Raw genomic sequence first — 27,045 nt, forward strand, 5'->3', positions numbered from 1 at the left:
GCCTTTCATCACTTCCAACATCCCTTTTTTTTAGATCACTCGGTAGTACAGCATTGATGAGTGTCATTGGTAGATACAATACTTTTAAAAGGATATGTTAGAAATGACAAAAATATCTTTCCCCAAAGTGTGAGCAGCGAGACGAGATTCGACCGCCGTATTGTTTGGTCAAACCTGTCATCACTTCACTGTTGTCAGCATTTTGAAAGTAAACCGAGCCTGGACGAGAGCGCACGATAAGGGGACTGTCCTGTTTTGACCAAGATGTCATTGTTCTAATTAGTGGAGTCAGCATATTTTGAGAAACCGAGCCTGAGGGATATCCACGTTTATGAAATATGTCATCATGGAAGGACACGTGCTGCCTTTTTGTTATAACTTAACACGTGGTCCAGATTGCATCAGAAATTTCTTCTACAGTATAAGCTTCCATGGCGTGATCAAAGTGGGCGTTTTTAAGGAAGCCAATAGAGACCCAGAATTGTTTCAATAAACGCCTTCTATGGAAATTATCACTGCTCACTGTAATTAACTCTGCCCATACATGGGTATATAAACTTCAAGAAGAAATTGTCCAAGGGAGATAGGACAGGACATAAGACAGGAGAGGAACTATGTCCAAAGCAGATGAGATCCAAGTCCTAACGAGATAAGAAGCAGAGGAGACCAGAAGTCTGATAGAGCCAGATTCTAACCTTCCCTTCAGACGACTGACGCCTATCTCCAAAATCCTGTTATTGCCGAGAAGAAGAGAAAAATTGAAGCAGCCAGCCCCCCCCAGCCTGTGACAAAAAGTAGCCAACACTGCCTGCAGCCTGCCTTAGTTCAACAGTATCATCGAATTCTTGGACGAAGATTTCTGATGTCCTTTCTTTTGCCACCCTTTTTGTGACGTGTTCGAATCCGGTCATCGTGCCAGTTTCATCTGAACTTCAGCCGCCTTTCTGCAACGTTCTCAAGCCTGAAGCCTCCGTACCAGTATCGTCTCAGCAGCTGTAGAAAACTATTCCTTAAGTATTTCTACCTTACTGACTGTTCCCCTTTTCTATTGATGTTTTGATTAATTTGATTTGTCAGTTAAAATAAACGAATTAGTAACATCGATTTTCTTTGTGTCAGTTTGTGAATAAACGTGTTGTGTTTTTTGCGAGTTTCTTTTTATATATATTTCCCATATTTCAATTGGGGTTTGGAAACATTTATTTTAATTATTAAAAGAACCTGTAACGATTTTAAGATCATAACAATGAGCGACAACACTGCCGCAGTACTGTACTCAAACAAAGGGAGGCATCTTTTTGCAACAGCTCTGTCATCTAGCTGTTGAGATTGTCATGGACAGAGGACAATCAGATTTCACTTTCAGTCCAGTTCATGCCAGGCAATAACGTCTTAGTAGACAACCTGAGCAGGAAGACTCAGATAGTCGATTCTGAAGGGTTCTTGACTCTGCGGATAGCGACCTAAGTCCTGGCTTTGTGGGGTTTGCTTCTATAGACCTTTTCACGACGTCTTTTAATCACAAACTGCCGTTGTAGTGCTCCTCAACAAAGTTAGATCTTCATCTAATCTATTATTATTATTATTATTATTATTATTATTATTATTTGCTAAGCTACAACCCTAGTTGGAAAAATAGGATGCTGAAAGCCCAGGGGGTTCCACAGGGAAAACAGCCTAGTGAGGAAAGGAAAAAAGGAAAATAAAATATTTTAGGAAGAGTAACAACATTAAAATAAATATCTCCTATATAAACTATAAAAACTTCAACAAAACAAGAGGAAGAGAAATAAGATAGAAGAGTGAGCTCAAGTGTACCCTTAAGCAAAAAAATTCTAACCCAACACAGTGGAAGACCATGGTACAGAGGTTATGGGGCTACCCAAGACTAGGAGAGCTGCTTGCCATAGCTAAAGAGTCTCTACTACCCTTACCACGAAGAATGTGGCCACTGAACAATTACAGTGCAGTAACCCCATGAGGGAAGAAGAATTGTTTGGTAATCTGTGTTATCAAGTGTTGGAGGAGAATATGTAAAGAATAGGCCAGACTATTCAGTGTGTGTGTGGGAAAAAGGGAAAATGAACCGTAACCAGAGAGAAGGATCCAATGTAGCACTGTCTGGCCAGTCAAAAGACCCCATAACTCTCTAGCGGTAGTATCTCAACGGGTAGCTGGTGCCCTGGCCAACCTACTACCTACCTCTGATATTAATAGCTCCACTATAGCTACATGCAGAATGGCTCTTGGAACTTCTGTTACTGATGAAAGAAGTTCTAAGGGTGTTATCTCCCTTACACGACCTCTTACGTCAACCACACGTGTAAATATACCACAAGGCAATCGCAACTTCTCCTCACTAATAGAAATTTTATCGTACCCAGTGACGAAATGAGGTCTAGATATCTCAGGATGTCCTCTATCGCAGTCTATCAGGCGAAATGGACTTTCGTCTGTGATTGGTGCTATAGAATGGGTATCTCTCTGTTCCATGCCTTTATACCCCTTTCTGAAGAGTTTTATTATATCCCTGAGGGGGAAAACAGTTCAGTCTCAGCAGTTAAAAGCTATGCCTCAACGTTAAGCCAGATCTTTAGGTTGAAAGAAGTCCTTTCCCTCTTCGGCAAATTATCCTTACTCATATGGAGCTTTGAACTAACATGCCCTCACTTTGTAGTGAGTTCGCCGTTATCTGAAGGGGGTGGGGGGGGGTACGTTGGCTGTCGACCTCGGGTGTTAAGACCAACAGATTCACAAGGTGTCAGGATCCCCATTCTAAGCTGCCTTAAGCACAGAAATGACAATCAGAGGGCAAGTTTTCAGCCATTTAATCAAACCTCTACCCACCTTTGGGTGAGTCTCCCATGTAAAGAACGATGGTTTGTATTTCGTGGCGGACAAGTGAGAAATTTTGAAATAATTTGTATTTTTAAATATTTAACTTAGCCGGTGAATATATAATAGCTGAGCCTCCGACGGCTCGACAGAAAAACACATAAAAACTCGCGAGCGATCGCTATGAAGGTTGCGGGTGTGCCCACTAGCGTCAACTATCGGCCAGATACCGCATATACATGTAAACAGACCCAATTTTTCTCTGTCGGTCTGATCGACAAGACGTACCATTACTCGCTGTTAACCTGGAGTTTTTCAACAGTCTTGGTGAAGTACTTCCTTTTGGTTTGAGCTTTCGCAGTGCAGGTGTTTTATCTTCAACTTAAATCTTGAACTCGTTTTTGGATAGATTTAATTGTTGATGACTTTGGATTGTTTTTTTGGACTTTCTTTGACTTTTAAATGGCCGACCCTTCCCTTAGTACGGAAGTGTGTTTTAGGCTTTTAGCAATTATCTTATCACGTTATAAATTGTTGTTGTTAATTATAGATTTTCCTCTATATATTTTATATCTCAACCGCCTTTATTAGGCCTCTTCGATTAGCTTTCCATTTATGATAAACATCAAGATAAATTTTAATGATTTGTTTATATGCGACCTTACCTATTCCTCCCCTACTCCGAGAGTAGGCGGTCCTAACTTGGAAACCGAAGTTAAACAACGTTGAGCCCTTTCAATCGTAAATAACTTTTACAGAGCAAATGATTTAAAACTTATTAAATGAATATTTTTTAGTAGATATTTTATGAAGGATTTTCTTTGAATAGTCTTCGTACTGTTTCAAAGATGAACTAACGTTTAGTTTATTTATGCTACGCAGTTTGCGCTCTATCGTTACGATAGAGAGAGAGAGAATCACGGTTTCACTTTGCAGAAAGAGTAAATCGATTCTGACGTTTTGTTCATTCTTCTTTCAAACTTAAATGTTTTAAATACTATTTTAAAGGAACTTGTTAATTGAAAAACCTTTCAATTTTTTCCTTTGGTCAAATAACCTGTTTATTGACGAAAGGTAAGTGGGCTTTTCTCTTCGGTGCGAAATCAAGAGAGAGAGAGAGAGAGAGAGAGAGAGAGAGAGAGAGAGAGAGAGAGAGAGAGAGAGAGAGAGAGAGAGAGAACGTTCCGATCTTTATTCTCGTCCCAAGCGAGTAACGTTGTTCTCGAGTCAGTTTTTTACTCTCGTCCCTAGTCTCTGTACGGGGAGAAAGGATAAAACGTTTTTAGTTTTTATTCTCGTCCCAAGGCACTGTACGGTGAGAGATTGAAAACGTAGTTTTGAATGAACGAGTGTTTTAGTCTCCTTCCCAGCCACTGATCTTTTTATCTTAATATGTTTACTGTTTTTTTGCTTGTATTAATGTGCTCATTATACGACTTATTTTGCAATTATAACCTTTTGATGAGGGTAGAATTGCGTGCTTCAGGTAGAAATCGGTTTTATTCATGCCTAATGTGAATTGTTGAAAAATTCGATTTCAGTGTAGTAAGTGCAAAACAGAAAATCGTAGTGATAAAGTGATAATTGCGCAAAGTGTTATCAGTGTTGCGACCGAGGGTTCGTCTGTTCGTGCCTGTCGTTCGCCTAGTCCGAGACCTCTTGCAAGCTCCCAAGCCCAGGGGAGAAGTAATGTCGTACGACTTATGGGTTCGAGAGGCCTTGATCAGCGAACAGACGTTCCCTCTATGGTTTCAGGCGTGTCTCACCAAGACCGCCCCTACCATAAGACGAGCGAGACGATTTTCTCCTCGTCATCCGAAGGCTTTTCGCGTAAGAAACCGTGGAGCAAGGTTTCGAGGCCCTTTAAGCGAAAGTCAGTCCTTTCAGGACAGGTCCAGCGTCCTGGTTGTAGCCATTGGGACAGCTCTGACCCTATGCAGTCATCGGAAGACTGCTCGCCGCCTAAACAAAAGCGTAACACAGGCTCCGAGAGTCTTATTGTAGGCAAGGTTTTGCAGTCACAGACGTTACCCTCGTCTCTTACCGCAACCATTCCCGTTGATCCTAAATGGGTTGTACGGCAAGACATGCAGAATAAGCTTGCCTCTCTTATGGAGGACTATTCTGTTGAGCAGGTTCACGATGATCCTCGCCGCTTAGCTGATCGAGATCCTGGCCGTCAGCCGCCCAAACGAGCCTTTGCTCGTCCTGTTGACATTGACGTTACAAAGTCACGTCAATCGTGTTTTGTAGAGCCTCACTCGATGCAGTCCCGTGTTGACTCTCAGCCGCTTGTGGACGTTCAGCCGCTGCCGCTTGCTCTTGTTGACGTTCAGGACGTTCACCAACCAGCATAGTTGACTTGTTTTGACGTTGAGCGTCAAGCACCGCAGTCAAGAGTTGTTTTGACTGCTCAGTCTAAGCAGTCAAGGCAGTCTCGAGTTGACGTCGAGCGTCCTCCCGCACCTGTTGTTGTTGCTGGTCAGTCCTTTAAGCAGTTACATGACATAGCGTCCTTGACTGCTACTGTTGCTCCTTTGCATGTGGACTCTGCTTGTCAAGCATTGCCACCACGGCAGGTCTCTCCCTTGCTTGAGACTCGGCAATTGTCGGACAAGGTTCCTTCAGATGAGGAAGTTGCTGATCCCCCTCCTACTGATATTCCCTTGAGGACTCTGTCAGACGGAGAGGAGCCTAAAGCTGCTCAGCCCTCTATGGACTTTAAATAAATCATGCTGATTTTTAAGGATCTTTGTCCGGATCTTTTTGTAACTGCTGCTCCTCGTTCGCCTAAACGTCAGAGTTTACACTAGGCCTAGCTACTTCAAAGCCGTTGTTTTCTAAGCTAGTGCTCTCTCGCTCTTCTAAGAGAGCTTTACGTTTGCTAGGCGACTGGTTAATCACCAGGAGGAGTTTGGGGGAGACAGCCTTTGCTTTCCCTACTTTTAAGCTGGCTTATAGAGCGAGAGTCTGATATGACACGGGAGAAGTTCTCGGCTTGGGAGTTCCTGCCTCTGCCCAGATAGACTTCTCAAACCTCATAGACTCTCCCTGGCGCCTGGCCATGAGACGCTCCAAGATTTTATGGTCGACTTCAGAGCTAGACCATCTCCTGTTAGGAGTTTTTTCGAGCGTTTGAAGTTTTGCTGTACAATTATGTCATGCATAAACAAGGCTATCAGGGATGGCTCCAATAATCTGACAGCCACGTTCTCTGCAGGAACAAGTCCCTCTGGGATGGCTCCAATGATCTGGCAGCCATGTTCACTGCAGGAGTACGTAAGAGGCAAGTGCGCTCAATGTGTTCATTGTCAAGACAAACTTCACGATGAAGTCTACCAGGCTGTCTTGACAGCATTAATGGAAGGCGACTGGATGGTCTCTCTCGACCTTCAGGAGGCATACTTCCACATTCCTATTCACCCGGATTCCCAACCGTTTCTGAGGTTTGTTTACAGGAATGTGGGGTACCAGTTTCGAGCCCTGTGCTTTGGCCTCAGTCCTGCTCCTCTCGTGTTTACGAGGCTCATGAGGAATGTGGCAAAATCCCTCCATCTATCGGGAATCCGAGCCTCCCTGTACTTGGACGACTTGCTTCTCAGAGCATCGTCCAGTCTTCGCTGTCTGCAGGATCTACATTGGACGTTGAGTCTGGCCAGGGAGTTGGGACTTTTGGTCAACCTAAAAGTCCTAACTGATCCCATCCCAGATTATTCTATATTTGGGGATGGAGATTCGCAGTCCAGTTTTTTCGGGCTTTTCCGTCTGCCACCCGAATAGAACAAGCCCTGCTCGAAGTCCAACTAATGCTGAAAACAGAACGTTTGTTCAGTCAGGAGTTGGAACAGTCTCGTAGGGACTCTCTCATCCCTGGAGCAGTTTGTCTCGCTAGGGAGACTACACCTTCTGCCTCTCCAGTTCCATCTAGCCTCTCACTGGAACTAGGACAAGACGTTAGAGACGGTATCATTCCCAGTCTCCGAACCAGTAAAGGCATGCCTGAAATGGTGGGACAGCAATATCAGTCTGAGAGAGGGACTATCCCTAGCAGTCAAGAACCCAAACCACGGTATGTTCTCAGACGCGTCGGATTTGGGTTGGGGTGCGACCCTGGACGGTCGGGAATGCTGGGGTCTGTGGACCTCAAGTCAGAAGAGCATGCACATCAACGGCAAGGAGCTATTAGCAGTCCACTTGGCCTTGATGAAATTCGAAAGCTTTCTTCGAAACTAAGTGGTAGAGGTCAACTCAGACAACACCACAGCTTTGGCGTACATCTCCATGCAAGGAGGCACACACTCCTTCACGCTGCTCGAGATCGCAAGGGACCTTCTCATATGGTCAAGAAATCGAGGCATCTCCCTGTTGACGAGATTCATCCAGGGGAACTTGAACGTCTTGGCAGACTGTCTCAGTCGGAGGGGTCAGGTGATACCCACGGAATGGACCCTCCACAAGGACGTGGGCAAGAGTCTTTGGGCTACTTGGGGTCAACCCACCATAGACCTCTTTGCCTCCTCGTTGACCAAAAGGTTACCAATCTATTGCTCTCCAGTCCTAGATACAGAAGCAATCCACATAGACGCGTTTCTACTGGATTGGTCTCTTCTGGACTTATATGCATTCCCACCATTCAAGATAGTCAACAAGGTACTGCAGAAGTTCGCCTCTCACGAAGGGACAGGGTTGACGTCGGTTGCTACCCTCTGGCCCGCGAGAGAGTGGTTCACCGAGGTACTTCAATGGCTGGTAGACATTCCAAGAAGTCTTCCTCTAAGGGTAGATCTCTTACGTCAGCCCCACGTAAAGAATGTTCATCAAAGCCTCCCCGCGCTTCGTCTGACTGCCTTCAGACTATCGAGAGACTCTCAAGAGCTCGAGGCTTTTCGAAGGAGGCAGCCAGTGCGATTGCGAGAGCTAGGAGAGCTTCTACCTTCAGAGTATACCAGTCGAAGTGGGAAGTCTTTCGAGATTGGTGCAAGCCAGCATCTATGTCCTCTTCCAGTACCTCTGTAGCCCAATCGGAGATTTTCTTTTACATCTGAGAAATGTTCGCTCCCTCTCAGCTCCCACGATTTAGGGCTACAGGAGCATGTTGGCTTCAGTCTTTCGTCCTAGAGGCTTAGATCTTTCCAACAATTAAGATCTCCAAGATCTCCTTAAATCTTTCGAGACCTCTAAGGAACGTCGTTTGGCAACTCTTGGATGGAACTTAGACGTGGTCCTAAGGTTCCTCATGTCAGACAGGTTTGAGCCATTACATTCAGCCTCCCTGAAGGATCTCACCCTCAAGACGCTTTTCCTAGTGTGCTTGGCTTCGGCTAAAAGGGTCAGTGAAATTCATGCCTTCAGTAAGAACATCGGCTTTTCTACAGAAAAAGCCACATGTTCACTTCAACTTGGTTTCCTGGCCAAAAATGAACTGCCTTCTCGTCCTTGGCCTAAGTCTTTTGATATACCTTGCCTGTCAGAGATCGTAAGCAACGAACTTGAAAGAGTGCTGTGTCCAGTTAGAACTCTTAAGTTCTACTTAGCTCGTACTAAGTCCTTACGAGGTGGATCTGAGGCATTATGGTGCTCAGTTAAGAAACCATCATTGCCTAAGTCAAAGAATGCTTTGTCATATTTTATCAGACTTTTAATACGAGAGGCTCATTCTCACTTGAATGAAAAAGACCGATGCTTGCTTAAGGTTAAGACGCACGAAATAAGAGCTATAGCAACTTCCGTGGCCTTTAAGCAAAATGAATCTCTGCAAAGTATTATGGACGCGACCGTTTGGAGAAGCAAATCGGTATTCGTGTCATTTTACTTAAAAGATGTCCAGACTCTTTACGAGGACTGCTACACACTGGGTCCATTCGTTACAGCGAATGCAGTAGTGGGTAAGGGTTCTACCACTACATTCCCTTAATTCCAATATCCTTTTAATCTGCTCTTGAAATGTTTTTTTTTAATTGGGTTGTACGGAAGGCTAAGAAGCCTTTCGCAGCCTTTTTTGATTTGGCGGGTGGTCAAATGTCATTTCTTGAGAGCGCCCAGATTAGGGGTTTGATGAGGTCCTGTTGTATGGGTTGCAGCCCTTAATACTTCAGCTCCTGGGAGTCTTTCAGCATCCTAAGAGGATCGCTGGGCTTCGTGAGGAAGACAGACTAATAAGGCAGAGTAATCGTCTAAGTCAACTTCCTTACCAGGTACCTTTATATATTTGGGTTTTGTTATGATATAACTGTCAAAAACTCTAAGCATATACGCTGTAAACTTAATTAACTCTGGTCTCTACCCACCACCATGGGTGTGAATCGGCTATTATATATTCACCGGCTAAGTTAAATATTTAAAAATGATATTTTAATTATAAAATAAATTTTTGAATATACTTACCCGGTGAATATATAAATTAAAGGCCCCCCTTCCTCCCCGATAGAGACCCAGCGGGATGAGAAAAATTGGGTCTGTTTACATGTATATGCGGTATCTGGCCGATAGTTGGCGCTAGTGGGCACACCCGCAACCTTCATAGCGATCGCTCGTGAGTTTTTGTGTGTTTTTCTGTCGAGCCGCCGGAGGCTCAGCTATTATATATTCACCGGGTAAGTATATTCAAAAATTTATTTTATAATTAAAATATCATTTTTCTTAATTATACAAACATGGAGTTCTTTATACATACTTGTCCCACCACCACTTTCCCCCAGAAAGTCCTGCTTTTAATCAAAAAGTGGGTAAGCTAATCACTGTGCAGGTAGTTGCTAGAGTACTCTCTCTCTACCCCGCTGCTCCACCCACTTCTGGCTGGCGTGGCTGCCTTCTCGCTAAAGGTTTTTATAGCCATAACACCAGCTTGCACCAATCAATCTCATGCGTAAAGAACTTAGGTTTGTATAGTTAGGAAAAATACAAATTTATTCCAAATTTGACATTTTATTTTAAAAAGGCATGTGACTCTACATTGAGATGTAAATTTAAAAGACCTATATAACTCTACATTGAGGAAACTTATCACTCCTGGTAAAAGTATGATTAAAGCATTAAAGGTTCTAGGTATGAACATATAAGGTGATCGTTATCAAAAATGAAATTCCAAAAGGTTGGAGTACATAAAGAGTATCTTCTTTCTATGCCTTCTTTGTGACAACCACTCTATATTTTGCTGCTTGATCCTTTCAGATTTTGATGATGACATGTCATACCCTAAAATTTTGTGGAGGTTCTCAGATTTGACTTTAAATGTCACTGATAGAATTTTTTTTTCTAATTATAAAAAATTATTCAAAAAGCATCCATACATTCTAGACAAGTTTGTAATCTAGAAATTCTAGTATTACTGGAACTGTAGTATACTAACCCGGTGCCAATGAACCTCATGAACCAAATCACCAGATCAGCCGATTTTAGGTTAGTGTAAGTAAGCTATACGCCAACAATCATGTTGTAGAATACCTTTTAGTTGTTATTATTAAGAACTAACCTTTATGTGTGGTTGGCTATTAAATATAGATTTTTGTGAATTATATAGATAATTCAGAAAATTAATTTACACTTTTATTAGGTTCAAAATGTGTTTTGTCCTATATTAGAATTTATTTGCAGCAAACTTAGCCTAGGACAGGTGGAGACTAAGTACCATGAATGGTAATCTATGGAAGTTATACATAATAATAATAATTTATTTAGTATATGTTAGACTATAAAATTGTCATTTATTCAGACATTTTGAAACAAAATTAATGTGTAGCCCACCAGAAATTTATGACAAACATTTGTAGGCTTAACCATTATAGTACAGTAATCTGTATCACCATCTCTTAAAGATTTTCCCATTATTATGGTTGTGTATTTCACAAATGATAAACATATTTATTGTAGCTGTGTATATCAAACAAAAAATGCAAAGTCAAGGTTTTATCATCTAAAGAAATTACGAACCACATAAAGTGAAAGTACAAACGACATCAAGTTAAACACAGTAGCAAAAGTTTTAATTTGGATTTTGTAAAAATATTCAAATTTAGATTCTTGAAACTATGATGTATAATAGGGTGGTTATTTTGAATTTGGAATCATTGTTGCCATATTTGGGAATTCTTCTCAAAATTTACTGTGCTCTTAACAACTGGAGAGCTACAGAAAAGACTAAACTCAACTTATGCTGGTAATGCATATGTACATTTTGTATGAAACTACATACAATTTCTTGATTTATTTTTTTATTATATATGTTGTTACTGTATATGCCGTTTATATTTTACCTGCTTTACTAATATAAAAGATTATTTAGTTTTTCTAATCTAAATTTCCTTTTAATATTTTAGAATCTTATTCAGATAGAAATGTCAGACAGGCAAAAATTTTGTATACTGTAGCCTTTATACTGAAAGGAAAAGAATTTCCTTACATAGCAAGCAATTGCATATTTGATTTTCTGCTTCCAGGATTTCTTGCCGGGTTATTTGTCTTCCAGCCTGCACATTAAATATTTAAGTGAGCTCATAAATACCGTTAAAACTAGTGTAGAGCTGTTGGGTCGCAAAAAACGTTCAGGTAAGTGGAAGTTGACCGATATCTTATATGCAAAATAAAGTCTTTTTTATTTGCAGCATTGATATGAAGTCATCATCATCATCTCCTATGCCTATTGACGCAAAGGGGCCAAGTTAGATTTCACCAATCGTCTCTATCTTGAGCTTTTAAATCAATACTTTTCCATTCATCATCTCCTACTTCATGCTTCATAGTCCTCAGCCATGTAGGCCTGAGTCTTCCAACTCTTCTAGTGCCTTGTGGAGTCCAGTTGAAAGTTTGGTGAACTAAATGAGTAATAAAGGTGTATTTAAAGAAAAAAATTGCTTTTATTATTTACTTTTGTTTCCAGTAAATTCTCATTACTTGGAATTTTGTTGAGAATATAAACTTCTGTTACACAGTATGAAAAAATGGCAGGTGACAGAAGAAAGGTTAAGGAAAAGTTTAAAAATTTACGCATTGTTTAGCCATGTGCCAGGGAAATGCTTTGTGGCAATCTTTTTTTAAAGAGGCAACCATCAAAGAAGTCCCATGTATAAAGGAAGTTAGTCTATCACATACAGTTGTTGTTGATCTTGAGAATGCATCTGGAAACACCAAGATAAATGCAGGTAGATGATCATTTTGAAGACAGTGTGCCGGGAAATCTCATTGTGCAAGTGATAGCATGTGCAGTAACCCAAGGTCTAAGATAGAAAATAGTGAAGGTATGTCATAGTGTGCATCCAGGATCAACCCTTTTGTATGCATCGCTGTAATAGCAAGGCTACAAAGGAATTATGAAAAGCAAGCCCCATGGATTTGTTTTTCCTCAATTGGAATGGAAGACTGGTGATGAAGATAAAGCAATACTGTACTATCATTATTGTGAAACGATATAAAGACAAAGAAGTCTAATCATGAATAGAAAGTTTAGGTACTTTTAGTGTAATGTAGGGTAAATCCAATATTGTCATTGAAATGCGAAAGTTACAAAATGAAAATAAAAAAGAAATGTTAAACTTGCTGGCAAAGAGTTAAAAGCAAAGAGATAAGATTAGAACATATCTGATGCCCTAATGAAATACTGGAATGTGAGGTTAGATTTTAGAAGGAAATTAGTATATTTAAAAAAAAAGTGTACATTAGTGTATTAGTAATCTGGATGAATGAAAAGAAACTACTGAATAACTGTTATTTCAGGCTATCTAGCATTGAGAAACTTTGGGCAATTATAAAAATGGCAAGATGAATAATAAGGATTGGAAGTTGTGGTGTTGTGGTATGCTGATCGGTGAGGAAGTCCAGAAGATCATGGAGATAGGGTGTAAATGAGGATGTTGACCTGGTGAGAATTCAAACTTAAGATTTCATAATTCAAAATTTAGAAGATGAGGAAACTAAATCATCACTCTACGAACTCCATAAAGGGAAATTATTTTGTGTAAGCACAAATTATTCTAATGATTTAAGGGGAAATAACAAACCTGGTGTCTTTTTATTGAAACATTTTGTATTAGGTTTTACATTTTTATAAGGGTAGGCAGGAAATGTGCTCTCTCTTCTCTTTACTGTTGAGAAATTTAGGCCTACATTTCCATCAGTTCTAGCTCTTCGTTTCCTCCTGGTATACAAAACTTTCATTCTTTAGAGTTGTGGTGGCCTTTTGGAAGCCTCCCTGCCTGGTGCTCGCCAGACTGGGATTCAAGTCCCTCTCAGACTTGAGAGCTTCTTTAGTGTCTGCAACTTTACCCTTGTGAGCTAAGGATGGGGGTTTGTGGGGAGCCTGTAGGTCTACCTGCTTAATCATCAGCAGCCATTGCCTGACCCTCCCTGGTCCTAGCTTGAGTGGAGAGGGGCTTGGGCACTGATGATTTGTATACTGTATATGGTCAGTATCTAGGGAATTGTCTTGCTAGTTAAGGCAATGTCACTGTCCCTTTCCTCTGTCATTTATGAGCAGCCTTTAAACCTTTAAATAGAGAAGTGTCTTCAGCTGAGTGGGAACGGACAATGTATTTGTTAACAAGGTAGTTAACGATAGGTTCGTCACCTTTGTCTTCAGCAGAGTGTATGGATGTACATTTACAACTTAGCTAAAGGCTTTAATCTTTTTCTTTTACTTTCCAGAAAGTGAATTCTGGCTGTTGTTGTGTATGATGGATGTGAATAAGCAAGAGATTCGTACGTGGTGGGGAAATGGTGGACATTGGAACTAGTTTATGGCTAAACTGGCTGTGAATCTACATTCTCTCTTGGCTTCTTGTAGAGGGCATGATTGTTTGCAACTTACTGAGTGCAGATCGTGGCCTCTTGTGCAGTAGCAGACATATGCTTTGAAGGGGAAGAAGAGTGCTAAGTCTTCTAATGTGTATGTTTTGGTAACTTCTAAGAAGACACTGAAGAAGTATCTTACATCTTTCTTTCCCTCATTGAGTGCCACTGTTACCGCAGCTTCTGTGCATACGGTCCTGGCTCAGTACCCAGGAAGTATGCAGCAGTAACAAGAAGATTTTGGATCTGGTCAAGCAGATTTTTCAGGTTCTGGTGGTGTTTGGAGTTCTCTCAGAGATTAAGAACTCTCATCCAGTATTTAAACAAGATCTTGACTCTGCCCCTTCGAGGCAGAGAAGTTTCTATGCCTTAGAGAAACTTGTGTCATCACCTCTTCAGGTTGGCCTGTAAGTGAATGTACTGATGGCCCCCCGACACTCCCCGGACAGACATAAGTCTCACTAATGTGCCCTCCACTCTCCTTGGACAGACTTGAGTTAAAAGGTACTTCCTTGTAGGTCTCCGAGTCTAGCCATGGCCACTTGTGTCTTGTCCATTGGTAAGACACAGGGTCGCACTTCCCAAAGTTAACAGGGTAATCAACCTCGTAGTCTTTGGCGAAGTAAAAGATTCTTGTGCCGTCTTATGGAAAAGCAGTGAGTGACCTTGGCACACTGTGTTTTGAAATGGATGGATACCTTGGTGTCCTGATTCTCAAAACAAATTTGTTCAGAACCAGCTCTGATGCTCTGGATCATGTTGGTGTGGTTGAACCATTACTCACTGGATTTGACTTGATGCTGGTAAGCTACACTTCTCAGTTCCATCCTTTGAATCTAGAGAAGTATGTCTCTCCTCCCTAGATGAAGGGGAGGATGGCGGAATATATACTAACCCAATGATCAGCATACACTAGGTATATCATTCCGGACTGCTATCCCCTTCGGAGGAAGGGATTCCTCCTATGACCAATTCTTGTATTATTATTATTATTATTATTATTATTATTATTATTATTATTATTATTATTATTATTATTATTATTATTACCTAAGGTACAGCTCTAGTTGGAAAAGCATGATGCTATAAGCCTAAGGGCTCCAACAGGGAAAAATGGCCTGGTGAGGAAAGGAAGCAAGAAAATAAATAAACTACAAGAGAAGTAATAACAATCAAATTGAAATATTTTAAGATCATTAACAGTATTAGATTAGATCTATCGTAAATAAACTATAAAAACTTCATCAGCGTATTTATCCCTATAGTGGACAGATAGGAAGTTACTGACATTTATATGGAAGAAAAAGAACCAACCACTTTGGGTTAAGCAATACTTCCAACCCACCAATCAGGGAGTCTCCCTATTTTAAACAACGAAGGAAAGTATGAAAGAAAAATAAAATGATAAAGAAATTTTTGTATTCCTTTTATCCATACAAACCTGAGTCCATTAAAGTTGAACAGCTTGCCTTAACCAATCCTCTCAGTCCTGATTTGAAGGTTAAAATACTCTCCCTTGCACAATGCCTGTCATTAACTATCTCTTTGAGGAATTCAACGGCAGTTTTAGATCTGCTGAAGACTTTGCTCTATTCTAAAGTACTCAGATTTTTACAGCTAAGATAAATACAAATTACTTTTAAAATTTGTTCCTTTTTTCCATATATTCAAATTTCTCTTTCATTAATTTTGCATTTTTTCATTTCAATCGATTTTGAGTTTGTTTCCTTATGAACAACATAATGGCAGTTGCCAATGTACATATGTAATTGCTCTGTTATTTAGAGTGGGGGAGCATCAGCAATAGCACATAGATTTCATTATCCTTTGATTATGTAATTTTCTCTCCCCCCCCAAAAAACACCTCTTTGGTTAGTTATGTACAGTAGGAAATATACTTTAATGATTACGTAAGTTTCCTGGATTTCATAGAAGGGGTTTGCAAAGGGAAAGTTATGTTGTTGCCATTCAAGTACTTAATGGTTTTGTGCTTTTATATTATAATATATTTCATTTTGGTTATCTTGTAAATTGTTTGCCATTTACAATGTATATTCAGCATATATATGTAGGTATTGCTAATGCTTTCAATACTTTTAGGGTAGTAATTTGGACTTTTATCTTTTGTTCTTTATTAATTTTAAATTTGAAATAGCTTATTCTCATTATACCTTTGTGTTGTTAATGGTACCAGTAGATTGGGTTTGTTCATGTATTGTACCACTATATAAGGGTAAGGGAGATGTGCATGAGTGTTGTAATTCAAGAGGTATTAGTTTGTTAAGCGTAGTTGGAAAAGTGTATGGTAGAGTAATGATTAAAAGGATCAAGGATAAAACAGAGAATGCAATCTTAGAAATACAGGGTGGTTTTAGAAGAGGTAGGGGTTGTATGAATCAGATTTTTACAGTTAGGCAGATTTGTGAGAAATATTTAGGAAAAGGTAAGGAGGTATATGTTGCGTTTATGGATCTGGAGAAAGCGTATGATAGAGTTGATAGGGAAGCAATGTGGAATGTGATGAGGTTATATGGAGTTGGTGGAAGGTTGTTGCAAGCAGTGATAAGTTTTTACAAAGGTAGTAAAGCATGTGTTAGGATAGGAAATGAAGTGAGTGATTGGTTTCCGGTGAGAGTGGGGCTGAGACAGGAATGTGTGATGTCGCCGTGGTTGTTTAACTTGTATGTTGATGGAGTGGTGAGAGAGGTGCCTGTTCAAGTGCTTGGACGAGGATTAAAACTGGTAGACGAGAATGACCATGAATGGGAGGTAAATCAGTTTTTGTTTGCGGATGATACTGTACTGGTTGCAGACACAGAAGAGAAGCTTGGCTGATTAGTGACAGAATTTGGAAGGGTGTGTGAGAGAAGGAAGTTGAGAGTTAAATGTGGGTAAGAGTAAGGTTATGAGATGTACGAGAAGGGAAGGTGGTGCAAGGTTGAATGTCATGTTGAATGGAGAGTTACTTGAGGAGGTGGATCAGTTTAAGTACTTGGGGTCTGTTGTTGCAGCAAATGGTGGAGTGGAAGCAGATGTACGTCAGAGAGTGAATGAAGGTTGCAAAGTGTTGGGGGCAGTTAAGGGAGTAGTAAAAAATAGGGGGTTGAGCATGAATGTAAAGAGAGTTCTATATGAGAAAGTGATTGTACCAACTGTGATGTATGGATCGGAGTTGTGGGGAATGAAAGTGATGGAGAGACAGAAATTGAATGTGTTTGAGATGAAGTGTCTAAGGAGTATGGCTGGTGTATCTCGAGTAGATAGGGTTAGGAACGAAGTGGTGAGGGTGAGAATGGGTGTAAGAAATAAGTTAGCAGCTAGAGTGGATATGAATGTGTTGAGGTGGTTTGGCCATGTTGAGAGAATGGAAAATGGCTGTCTGCTGAAGAAGGTGATGAATGCAAGAGTTGATGGGAGAAGTACGATAGGAAGGCCAAGGTTTGGGTGGATGGATGGAGTGAAGGAAGCTCTGGGAGATAGGAGGATAGATGTGAGCGAGGCAAGAGAGCGTGCTAGAAATAGGAATGAATGGCAAGCGATTGTGACGCAGTTCCGGTAGGCCCTGTTGCTGCCTCCGATGCATTAGATGACCGCTGAGGTAGCAGCAGTAGGGGATTCAGCATTATGAAGCTTCATCTGTGGTGGATAATGTGGGAGGGTGGGCTGTGACACCCTAGCAGTACCAGCTGAACTCGGTTGAGTCCCTAAGGCTGAAGGAACGTAGAGAGTAGAGGTCCCCTTTTTGTTTTTGTTTCTTTGTTGATGTCGGCTACCCCCCAAAATTGGGGGAAGTGCCATGGTATATGTATGTATGTATGTATAATGAAATACTGATACAAAGGATCACCTTATGATTGATATTTTGGGAATGTAACCCTAGTGTTCATTGGTGATTGCCTGTCTTTAATTCTTTATCACAAAGCGAAATCACTCTTTTACTCCACTTTATGCAAAATCTTTATTTATTCTGGTTGCACTGATTTGATGCGTATTCTTAACACAACAGGATCAGAAAGCACATGTTCAAGCGAGCAGAGCAGTAGTCAAGGTATAAGTTCACAAAACACTTTGTTGGCTATGGACTCTGCACCACATCGATTCAGAAACCTGGATGAGCCCACGCTAGCCATGAGGATCGACGAGGCTCAGATCACTGATCCAGATTCTCTTTGGCGCCGAAAAAATTTCAGGTATGTTTGTGATTTCATATGTTATGTGCCGAGAGTTAAAAAATGTCTTGACAACTTTTATTTTCTGCATAGTATACAGTATATAAAATCATAAAACCAAACACACTACTCTGAAAGTTTTACTGTCACGGTAAATAAAGGAATCATGCCATGAAATTTGATTCTAGTCTGCTTGCTTCTATTGTAAATTTCTCAAATTTGAGTAACTTGAAACATGAGGACCCTAAAGCGCACCATATTATTTCACTTGTAATATAGGTTGAACAGTATTAAAGTGGCCTTAGATTTTTGCTTATAATTTGCGTAGTCGCAGTACAAATGTAATTGAATGGGGAACAACTAAAATTTTACCTAAAGTAATTAAAAGATTGGATCAGTAATAACAGTATGGTGCTTGGAACGTAATTTGCCAGAGATACATACATTACATTACTCTCTCTCTCTTTTGAACCGTTAGAAAATCTTTCACATAAAGATCTCACGGCTAAAACTGTTTTCCTACAGTATTGGCATTGCCTTCAGCTAAACACATAATAAACTACATGCACATTCTTTTAAGGTAGGGTTTTGGTAATATAAGAATATTTTGTCTCTTTTGCATTGCTTTAGAACAAAAAATGAATTTTAAGACTAAGAGTCTGCTTCAATTTTTCCACTTCCCCTCTTTGGAAATGGATGAAAGCATTTTGTTAGGAAAGAGATTTCTTTGTCCGGAAATAGCAGTTCAGTATTATTTTGACAAAACTATTGACATTATACTCTACTGTAGTGTCCCTAATTTGTGGTTTGGGATCAGATTTCCAAATCTTTCTTTTGTATAAAAATAAAATGTCCTTTTTAAATAAAATTTTGGTCACAGAAGCTCACAAAGAATTATGCCCAAATCTAATAACACCCTTTGAAAGAAGGAGTTTTAGTGGTAGTACAGTGGTGTAACAAATCAGTTTTTGCTAAACATTATCTAGAAGAATCCAGGTTTGCATATAAAGATTGCTGGGCTCTAGGTCCTATAGTGGCTGCTGGTGATATGGTTTGTTAGTTTTAGTCACATGGTGTTGAGGTTATATAGCTATGTAATTAGAGATAAGATATCATTTAGAGATAATTCATAAATATTTATAAAAGAAAAACTGTTTGTTCCATAACTGGAAAACAAACCACGTTATTTGTTGGGGGTATTACTTTTGGCGTAGCTAAAATGACGAGCCATTAAAGTTTAGCGAGGGTTAACTACCCACACCGCTAGTTAGTGGTAGTTTGCTACCGCTCCTACTCACACACCTGTGATTTAGCTCACTTTGCTTTTGGCTCGGATGGTGAACGGACGTTGCCGCTCTTCTTCCTTCTTATTTATTTGGACTGCCATTAATCTGTTTTTGCTTTTTCTTTTTCTAGTGTGTGTTTGTGAGTTGACTTCTGTAACCATGCGCACCTGCCCTGGACTCACCGGCCGGCCCTTTGGAACATTTATGTCAGCGGTGGAGACAGATCCCCACACCCTTTGTCCCACCTGCATAGGTCAATGGTGTGATAATGATAGTAAGTGTAATGAGTGTAGGGAGTGGTCTTCCTCCCAGTGGGAGAGGTTTGGGCGATGGCGGAAGAAGAAGTCTAAGTGGGATATTTCTCCTTCGAAGGTTCCTTCGAAGGGAGAAAAACCCAAGGTCTCTTCTTCCGTCTCCCGACCCTCCTGCGAAGCTCCTACTCGTTCGGTCTCTTATGAGAGGCCATCGAGTAGTAGCGTAGACCAATTTAATGTCGGCCAACCACAGTCCTTGAGAGATGGTGTTGCTTCCCTTAGCGAAGCAGCCCCACCTCTCCCCCCGATTGAGGCCTTGTCACTAACTCCTTTATTACAGGTTTGGTCGTCCTTAGGGCTCTCGGGTCTGCCCTCCAAGGATGCATTGCTACTGTGCAGCAGTCATCGTCGCCATCAGAGGTAGAGCCTCTGGGCCTTGTCGACGTTGTGGTGTCAGATGTGTCACCTATGATCTCATCCGACTCCTCTGCCCCTCCAGGCTCTCCAGCGGTTGCTGCCGACTTAGTTTCCCCCAATACTTATCATCCTTCGAGGGGGAAACTGTCAAACGTCTGTCTCTCCTGCGAGTGTTTCTCCCCCGTGGGGGAGTTCACTCATAGAGACTCCTCTTCGGAGGATTGCTGCGACGTACGGTCAGCTTGCTGATCAAACGGCCCTTCGAGGGCGTCTTCGTCGAAAAGCTCGCCCTCCACTTCGCCTTAGAGGTCTCCCTTCACCATCGGTGAAAAGGCGCCTCTTCGGCTCTTCTGCTTCGTTGTCGCAGCCTTCACCTGCAGAGGAGCCTCTGCTGCAGTCATCTTCTGTCCCTCGACCTTCGACCGTCACTGGACATGCTACTAGTCCTCCGACTTCGGTCCTAGACCTCTCTGAAAATCGTTTGTGATCTCCCTTGGTGGATTCTCTTCCTTCCAAAGGGCACATCGCAGTTCCTGACTTACCATCCATCAGACCTGCCGACCTTCCATCACCATTCCTGTTCCCGGTAAAGCCTCTTGAGGCCCTACCGAAGTGCGCAGCTATGCGCCATCGCCTTTCAGCTCACCAACCTCCTGTAGGACATCAGAGCTCACCAGCAGCTCGTCAACACCAGCCAGCTCGCCAGAGCTCTACAACGCTTCGGCGCGCCCCTTCACCTGCTCGCCCTCATAGACGGCAGCTGCAACATGCGCCTATGCGCCAGTGCTCTCCTGCGCACCCTGCGCCCACGGTCTACCACGCGCCAGCGCTCTCCTACGCACCAGCGCTCTCCTGCATGCCAGCGCTCTCCTGCGCGCCAGCACTCTCCTGCGCCTACACGCCCACGATCTCCTGTGCGCCAGTGCTCACCTATGCACCAGCACTCTCCTGCACGCCAGTGCTCTCCTGCGCATCAACTCTCTCCTGCGCATCAACTCTCTCCTGCGCATCAACTCTCTCCTGCGCATCAACTCTCTCCTGCGCATCAACTCTCTCCTGCGCATCAGCGCTTGCCTGCACGTCAGCGATCTCCTGGACGCCAAAATTTTCCCTCGTGCCAGCGCTTTCTTACGCGCCATCATTCTCCTGCGCGCATGCGCCATCACTCTCTTGCGCGCATGCGCCAACACTCTCCTGCGCGCATGCGCCATCACTCTCCTGCGCGCATGCACCATCACGCACCCACGCAAGTGCAATCAACACGCGCTATCCAGCGCTCTCCTAAGCACCAGCGCTCTCCTGCGCGCCAGGTTTCTCCCGCACGCACGCACCAGGACATACGCGCCATCACGGGCCCACACGTGTATGCCAACACTCGCCAGCACGCCAGCTCTCGCCCGTGTGCCACCACTCGTTCGCACATGCAAGCCAACTCTCGCCCATGCACCAGAGCTCACCTGCACGTCAGCTATCACCTGTGCACCAACTTTCGCCTGCGCGCGCGCCTAAAGCATGTGCACAGGAACTACACCCGGCCAGGTCATCATCGCCTCATTCCCCTCTCTGCAAACGCATTTCAGCGCGCCCATCGGGAAAAGGGGAACAGGCTTCAGCAGAGGGGTTCAGGATCCCGAAATTGCCTACTTCTAAGGCGGACCCACCTATTAAGATAACTCCTTGTAGGGAACCTTCAGTCCCTTTCCTTTCAGGGGATCTGTCTGATAGTGCTTCGGTCAGTCAGCAACCATGATTCATTGCCCTAGTCAGAGCTGTAGCACAAGCCTTCAATCCTGCCCTGTCTGGCCGCTTGTCAGAGCAGCCTATAGCTCTAGACTCTCGACACAGAACAATGACTTCCTCCACCCCATTGAAGAGGAAAAGAGGAGTTTCCGACGCGGTCACTTCCTCGAGGATGAAACTGACTCTGATCAGGCCATCAAGGCTAGTCCCTCCGGTAACTCCCCAGGGATACACTCCCACCTCTACTTTACCAAGGGAGTCGCGTGAGGAAATACCCTCCATTCCACCGTCGGAGGAAACCTCACTACACGCTGAGAGTTTCCCACCATCAGAGATGAGGAGGGACACAACATCCAGGCCTTCGATGTTGGAGTCTTACCTCCTTCCTCGGAAGGAGTCCAAAGACTCCAAGACCCTGCCAAAGTCCTCTACCAAGACTACAAAGACGGAGACGGCCAGCCACTCGAGGGATGTCCGCGACCCACCCTGGGAAGATCTCTCGGGGATGGAAGATGGAGACTTCGCTGCAAGTCCAACATCAGAGGGGGAGCAAAAATAGTCAGAACGTGCATTCTGGCAGGTCCTGACTCTTATTAGGGTTCTCAACAGGTTTTCCGACCCTGAGATACCCCCTCGGGAGGGCAAGGACTCGGTCTTAGACCGTGTCTTCGGCACCCAGCCCTGCCCTGGTCTCGAGGGTTGGAGGGTGCCAGGGCTAAGATTGCCTAACAGCTCTCCAAGTTTGCCTCCTCCAACCGTGCCTGCTCTACCAACAAGCTCCTCCCACCTCTTCGTGTACAATAGAGGAGGTACTTTGAGATCCTGGAGGAGCCCAGTCCAGCTCTTCCTCTTCACCACTCTCTAGAAGAGCTAACTAAGGGGATCTCTCTTGAGAGACTCCAGCCGTCAAATCTCTTTCTCGGTGGCCGAAGTCCTTAATCAGGAAAAGGTCACAAAGTATGCTATGCAGACTACCTCGTGGCTGGATATCTGGTTAGGGACCTTGGGAATCTGGGTACGAACCGTGGATTTCTCCAAGGAACGTACCAGGAAGGTAATGGAGACCTTCCTTCTCTCAAGTACTCGCACGACCGATTTCTTGCCCACCAAGTTTCGAACTTGTGGGCAAACACCATCTTGAAACGTCGAGATGCGGTGTCTGAGAGATTCTACCATCAGGTCCCCAACGTCGCGATAACTAGGGTCAGACATTCCTCTCTAGAGGGAGCCCACCTGTTTGAGCCTAAGGACGTGGAACATGCTGCTGAGAGGTGGGGGAAGTCTCATCAGGACTCCCTCCTCCACAGGGCTTTGACATCCAAGCCCTATAAACCTCCAGCACCTCAGCAGTCCCGTCCAACCAAGACCACAACAACGAAAACAGCAGCGAAGACAGTAGTGTTTAATAAGCCCTTTCCTGTCAAGGACAAGAAAGGCAAGAAGTCCTCCGGGGGAGGGAAAAATCCTAGAGGGAGCAGCCAAGGCCGTAAACACTAGGATAGGCACACCCCTGCTTGTCCACTAGTGGGGGGGGGGATGCCTACAAAGTTGCTCGGACAGGTGGAAGCAACTCAGGGCCGATCCCTGGACAATCTCCATGATTCGTCTGGGATATCGCGTCCCGTTCATAACATCTCTCCCTCCCCTGACCACGAATCCAGTGTCAATAGACTCATTTGCCATGGTATCGGCAAAGGGGCTGGCCCTTCAGGCAGAAGTCCAGACCCTGTTGAAGAAGGGCGCTCTCCAAGAGGTCCTCGACGGGTCCCCAGGCTTCCTCAGTCGACTCTTTCTTGTAAGAAAGGCGTCTGGAGGCTGGAGACCATTCATCGACCTCTCAGCCCTGAACAAGTTTGTCAAACAAACTCCGTTCAGCATGGAGGCGGCAGACACGGTCAGACTAGCGGTAAGACCTCAGGACTTCATGTGTACACTGGACCTAAAGGACGTGTACTTCCAGGTCCCAGTCCATCCGTCTTCAAGGAAGTACTTACGATTCAGCCTAGACAATAGGAAGTACCAGTTCAAGGTGCTGTGCTTTGGTCTTTCCACAGCACCTCAAGTTTTCACCAGAGTGTTTGCCCTAGTGTCATCTTGGGCACACAGGATTGGCATCCGTCTCTTCCGTTATCTGGACGACTAGCTAATCCTAGCAGACTCGGTGTCAACCCTTCTTCAACACCTGGACAAACTTCTGAGATTTTGCCAAGATCTGGGGATCATAGTAAATCTCGAGAAGACATCCCTGCTTCCTACACAGACACTTAGTATACCTAGGCATGATTATAGACACCAATCTCCACAAAGCCTTCCCATCAGACGACAGGATAACAAGGCTGAGAAAGGTTGCAAGACCTTTTCTCAGACAAGAAGAACTTCCAGCCCAAATGTGGTTGTGTCTCCTCGGTCACCTTTCATCGCTAGCCCGTCTAGTTCCCAATGATCGCCTCAGGATGAGATCCCTCCAGTGGCAACTCAAATCTTGGTGGAATCAGACTCGCGATTCCCCGGACATCTGGATCCTCATGGGATCAGCGGAACTGATGGACCTTGAGTGGTGGGTGGCAGACGAGAATCTACGAAAGGGAGTGGATCTTCTCGTCCTCCCCCTGGATTTGATGCTGTTCTCAGACGCTACAAAAAAAACGGCGGGGGGCCCCACGTGGTGCATCACACGACTTCAGGCCTCTGGTCTGAGTCAGAAGAGTACCTCCTCATAAATCTCCTAGAGCTGAAGGCCATCTTTCTGGCCCTTCAACAGTTCCAACAGTTCCTGGCGGGCCACTCAGTGGTGGTGATGAGCGACAACACCACATTGGTGGCTTACATCAACAAGCAAGGAGGTACTTTTTCGCCTCACCTATCCCATCTAGCAGTAGAGATACTGAGATGGGCCGAGATCCACTTGATACCACTTTCGGCACGCTTCATTCCTGGCTAAAGGAATGTGCTCGCCAACAACTTGAGCAGAGCATCTCAGATAGTGAATACCGAGTGGTCTTTGGATCATTTAGTAGCCAACAAAGTCCTGACTTTGTGGGTTCTCCGACAGTGGACCTCTTCGCAACGGCCCTGAACTTCAGGCTCCCGTTGTATTGTTCCCCATTCCCAGACCCCAAGGCTCTCTGGCAAGATGCATTCCAATAACAGTGGGACAACATCGACGTTTACGCCTTTCCCCCGTTCTGTCTGATGAGAAGGGTACTCAACAAGGCCAGAACATCGGTCAATCATTCAATGACCCTCATAGCTCCGCTATAGCATCAAGCAGAATGGTTTCTGGAACTTCTGGAACTCCTAACGGAGCCCCCAAGAGAACTCCCTCCATAACACAATCTACTCAAACAACCAAATGCCAACATGTTCCACAAAGCCGTGGCTCGCTACGACTTCATGCCTGGAGACTATCCAGCATCTCCTCTCTCAGAGAGGATTTTCGCTACAAGTTGCGATTAGGATGTCTGGACACCTGCGAAAGTCATCAGCAGCATTCTACCAGGCAAAGTGGAAAGTCTTCTGTGGTTGGTGTCATGGAAGGGGTATCTCTCCTCTTGATGCTACTATTCCAGCATAGCAGAGTTCCTTGTGTATTTGCATAAAGAAATGCGACTGTCAGTCTCGGCAGTAAAAGGCTATCGCTCAGCCTTAAGCCTCGCCTTTAGACTGAATGGAATGGACATTTCTTCATCAATAGAACTTTCCTTTCTCATACGGAGTTATGAACTTACCTGTCCTCAGTCTGAAATGAGACCTCCCCCATGGAACATGGTTTGAGTTCTCAGGTCTCTTAAGAGACCTCCCTATGAACCATTACGCCAGGCAGCAGGTCGCCACTGACTTGGAAGACGGTGTTCCTGCTAGCTTTGGCTTTGGCCAAACGAGTCAGTGAACTTCATAGTCTCTCATACGACATCGCCCATTCAAGGGGATGGGGAGAGGTAATGTTCAGCTTCGTCCCGGAGTTTATTGCTAAGACTCAGAACCCGGGAGTAGCGGATCCTCGATTCGACTCCTTCCGGATTTCTAGTCTCCGTTCTGTAACAGATGACCCAGACAATCTCTTACTATGCGCAGTGAAGAGTTTTAGGCTATATCTTAAGAGAACAGCCGCAACACGTTCCCGTGTGCCTGCACTATTCGTCAGCACAGGAAGGACCAAGAGGAGGGTCACCAAGAACGTCATCTCAGCATGGATTCGCAAGGTCATAGACCATGCATTGAATCCAGACCCTCCTTCACGTCGCCCCAGAGCTTATGATGTCAGGGGCGTAGCTACGTCCCTGGCATTCAAGAGAAACTTCTCAGTGACGCAGATTCTTCAGGCTAGGGTGTGGAATCGTCAGACCACATTCACATCCAACTACCTGCAAGACGTGACCCACAGGAGATTTGATACGTTCTCTATTGGTCCTGTGGTGGCTGCACAACAGCTGGTTTAAAACCTCAAGCTCCTTATTGGACAAGTAGCAGAAGGTTGAGGGCATTGTTACCTGGTTTTAGTCTGCGTGAATGAAAAGGTTTGACTGGCTCTTATTCTTTTCTTCATCCTCCACTCTTTTGGGGAAAGCAGCATCCTGGGTTCTCTGCACAGCTGACCTCAAACCACTGCAAGTAAACCATGCTCCCTTGTGTACCTAGTATTAAGACTAATACTGTTTTGTTTCCATACCCTGGCGAGGTGGGTGGTATTGGAAAATTCCTAGTTACACAGTTTTTCCTTCTATAGAACTCGGAATAACTTTACCTGGACAGTCACACTTCTATATACCTCATCACACAGCTTGTATAGGCCGCGGACCTTGCGTAGCAAGGTTTTAGCGAGGTGCAGGGACTCCTTATTTTTGAGTACTAACATACTCATAAGGAGCTCCCGGGTAAAACCAAAAGCCAGATTGGCTTAGAAAATGCACCCTACCTATGGATGAATCACCCCTATTAGATAGCGTGGTTTGTATTCCAGTTACGGAACAAATGACAGATTTGTAGATAATTTGTATTTTTCCTAATTATACAAACCTTAGCTATTTAAACAAACTTACCCGCCAGCCCTATCCCCCTTGAAGGCCTACTTCCAAGCAAAGTGAGCTCAATCACAGGTGTGAGAGGGGGCAGGCAGTAACAAGCTACCCTCCCCTACCCCCGCTAACTAGTGGTATGGGTAGTTAACCCTCGCTAAATTTTAATGGCTACACTGAAAGTAATACCCCTATTAAATAGCTAAGGTATGTATAGTTAGGAAAAATACAAATTATCGACGAATTTGTCATGTTTTATTCTAAAGAGTAGGCCCCCGTCATACGACATTAATCCGTTCCGGAGTTGGTATCGTATGGTGAAAATGTCGTATGGCAGGCAATTGAATAGCTAATGCGTGCAAAACCCCAGGTAAAAACATTGAAAATTAGTATGTAACAAAATAGTATAGTAAGCACTGTACTACAGTATACTTATATATAATATACATGTACTGTACAGTATCTAATTAAAAAACATTACAGGATACATGGAAATTATGTACTGTACAGTACTGTAAAGGAAAAATTAAATTTTATTTACCTTTGGAGT

General features: G+C 43.5%; 1 protein-coding gene across 1 annotated transcript in view; it reads left to right on the top strand.

Annotated features, from left to right (window-relative positions):
• The window catches only part of pkaap (A-kinase anchoring protein pkaap), a 98,164-nt gene that overhangs the window by 55,911 nt on the left and 15,208 nt on the right, over window positions 1-27,045 (top strand). Inside the window, exons 7-8 of the mRNA XM_068354133.1 lie at window positions 11,271-11,379; window positions 17,621-17,804. Of these exons, the coding sequence (XP_068210234.1) occupies window positions 11,271-11,379; window positions 17,621-17,804 (293 nt within the window). The remainder of the gene's footprint in view (window positions 1-11,270; window positions 11,380-17,620; window positions 17,805-27,045) is intronic.

This window comes from Palaemon carinicauda, chromosome 30 (assembly GCF_036898095.1).
Source record: "Palaemon carinicauda isolate YSFRI2023 chromosome 30, ASM3689809v2, whole genome shotgun sequence".
NCBI classification, from domain to species: Eukaryota; Metazoa; Arthropoda; class Malacostraca; order Decapoda; family Palaemonidae; genus Palaemon; species Palaemon carinicauda.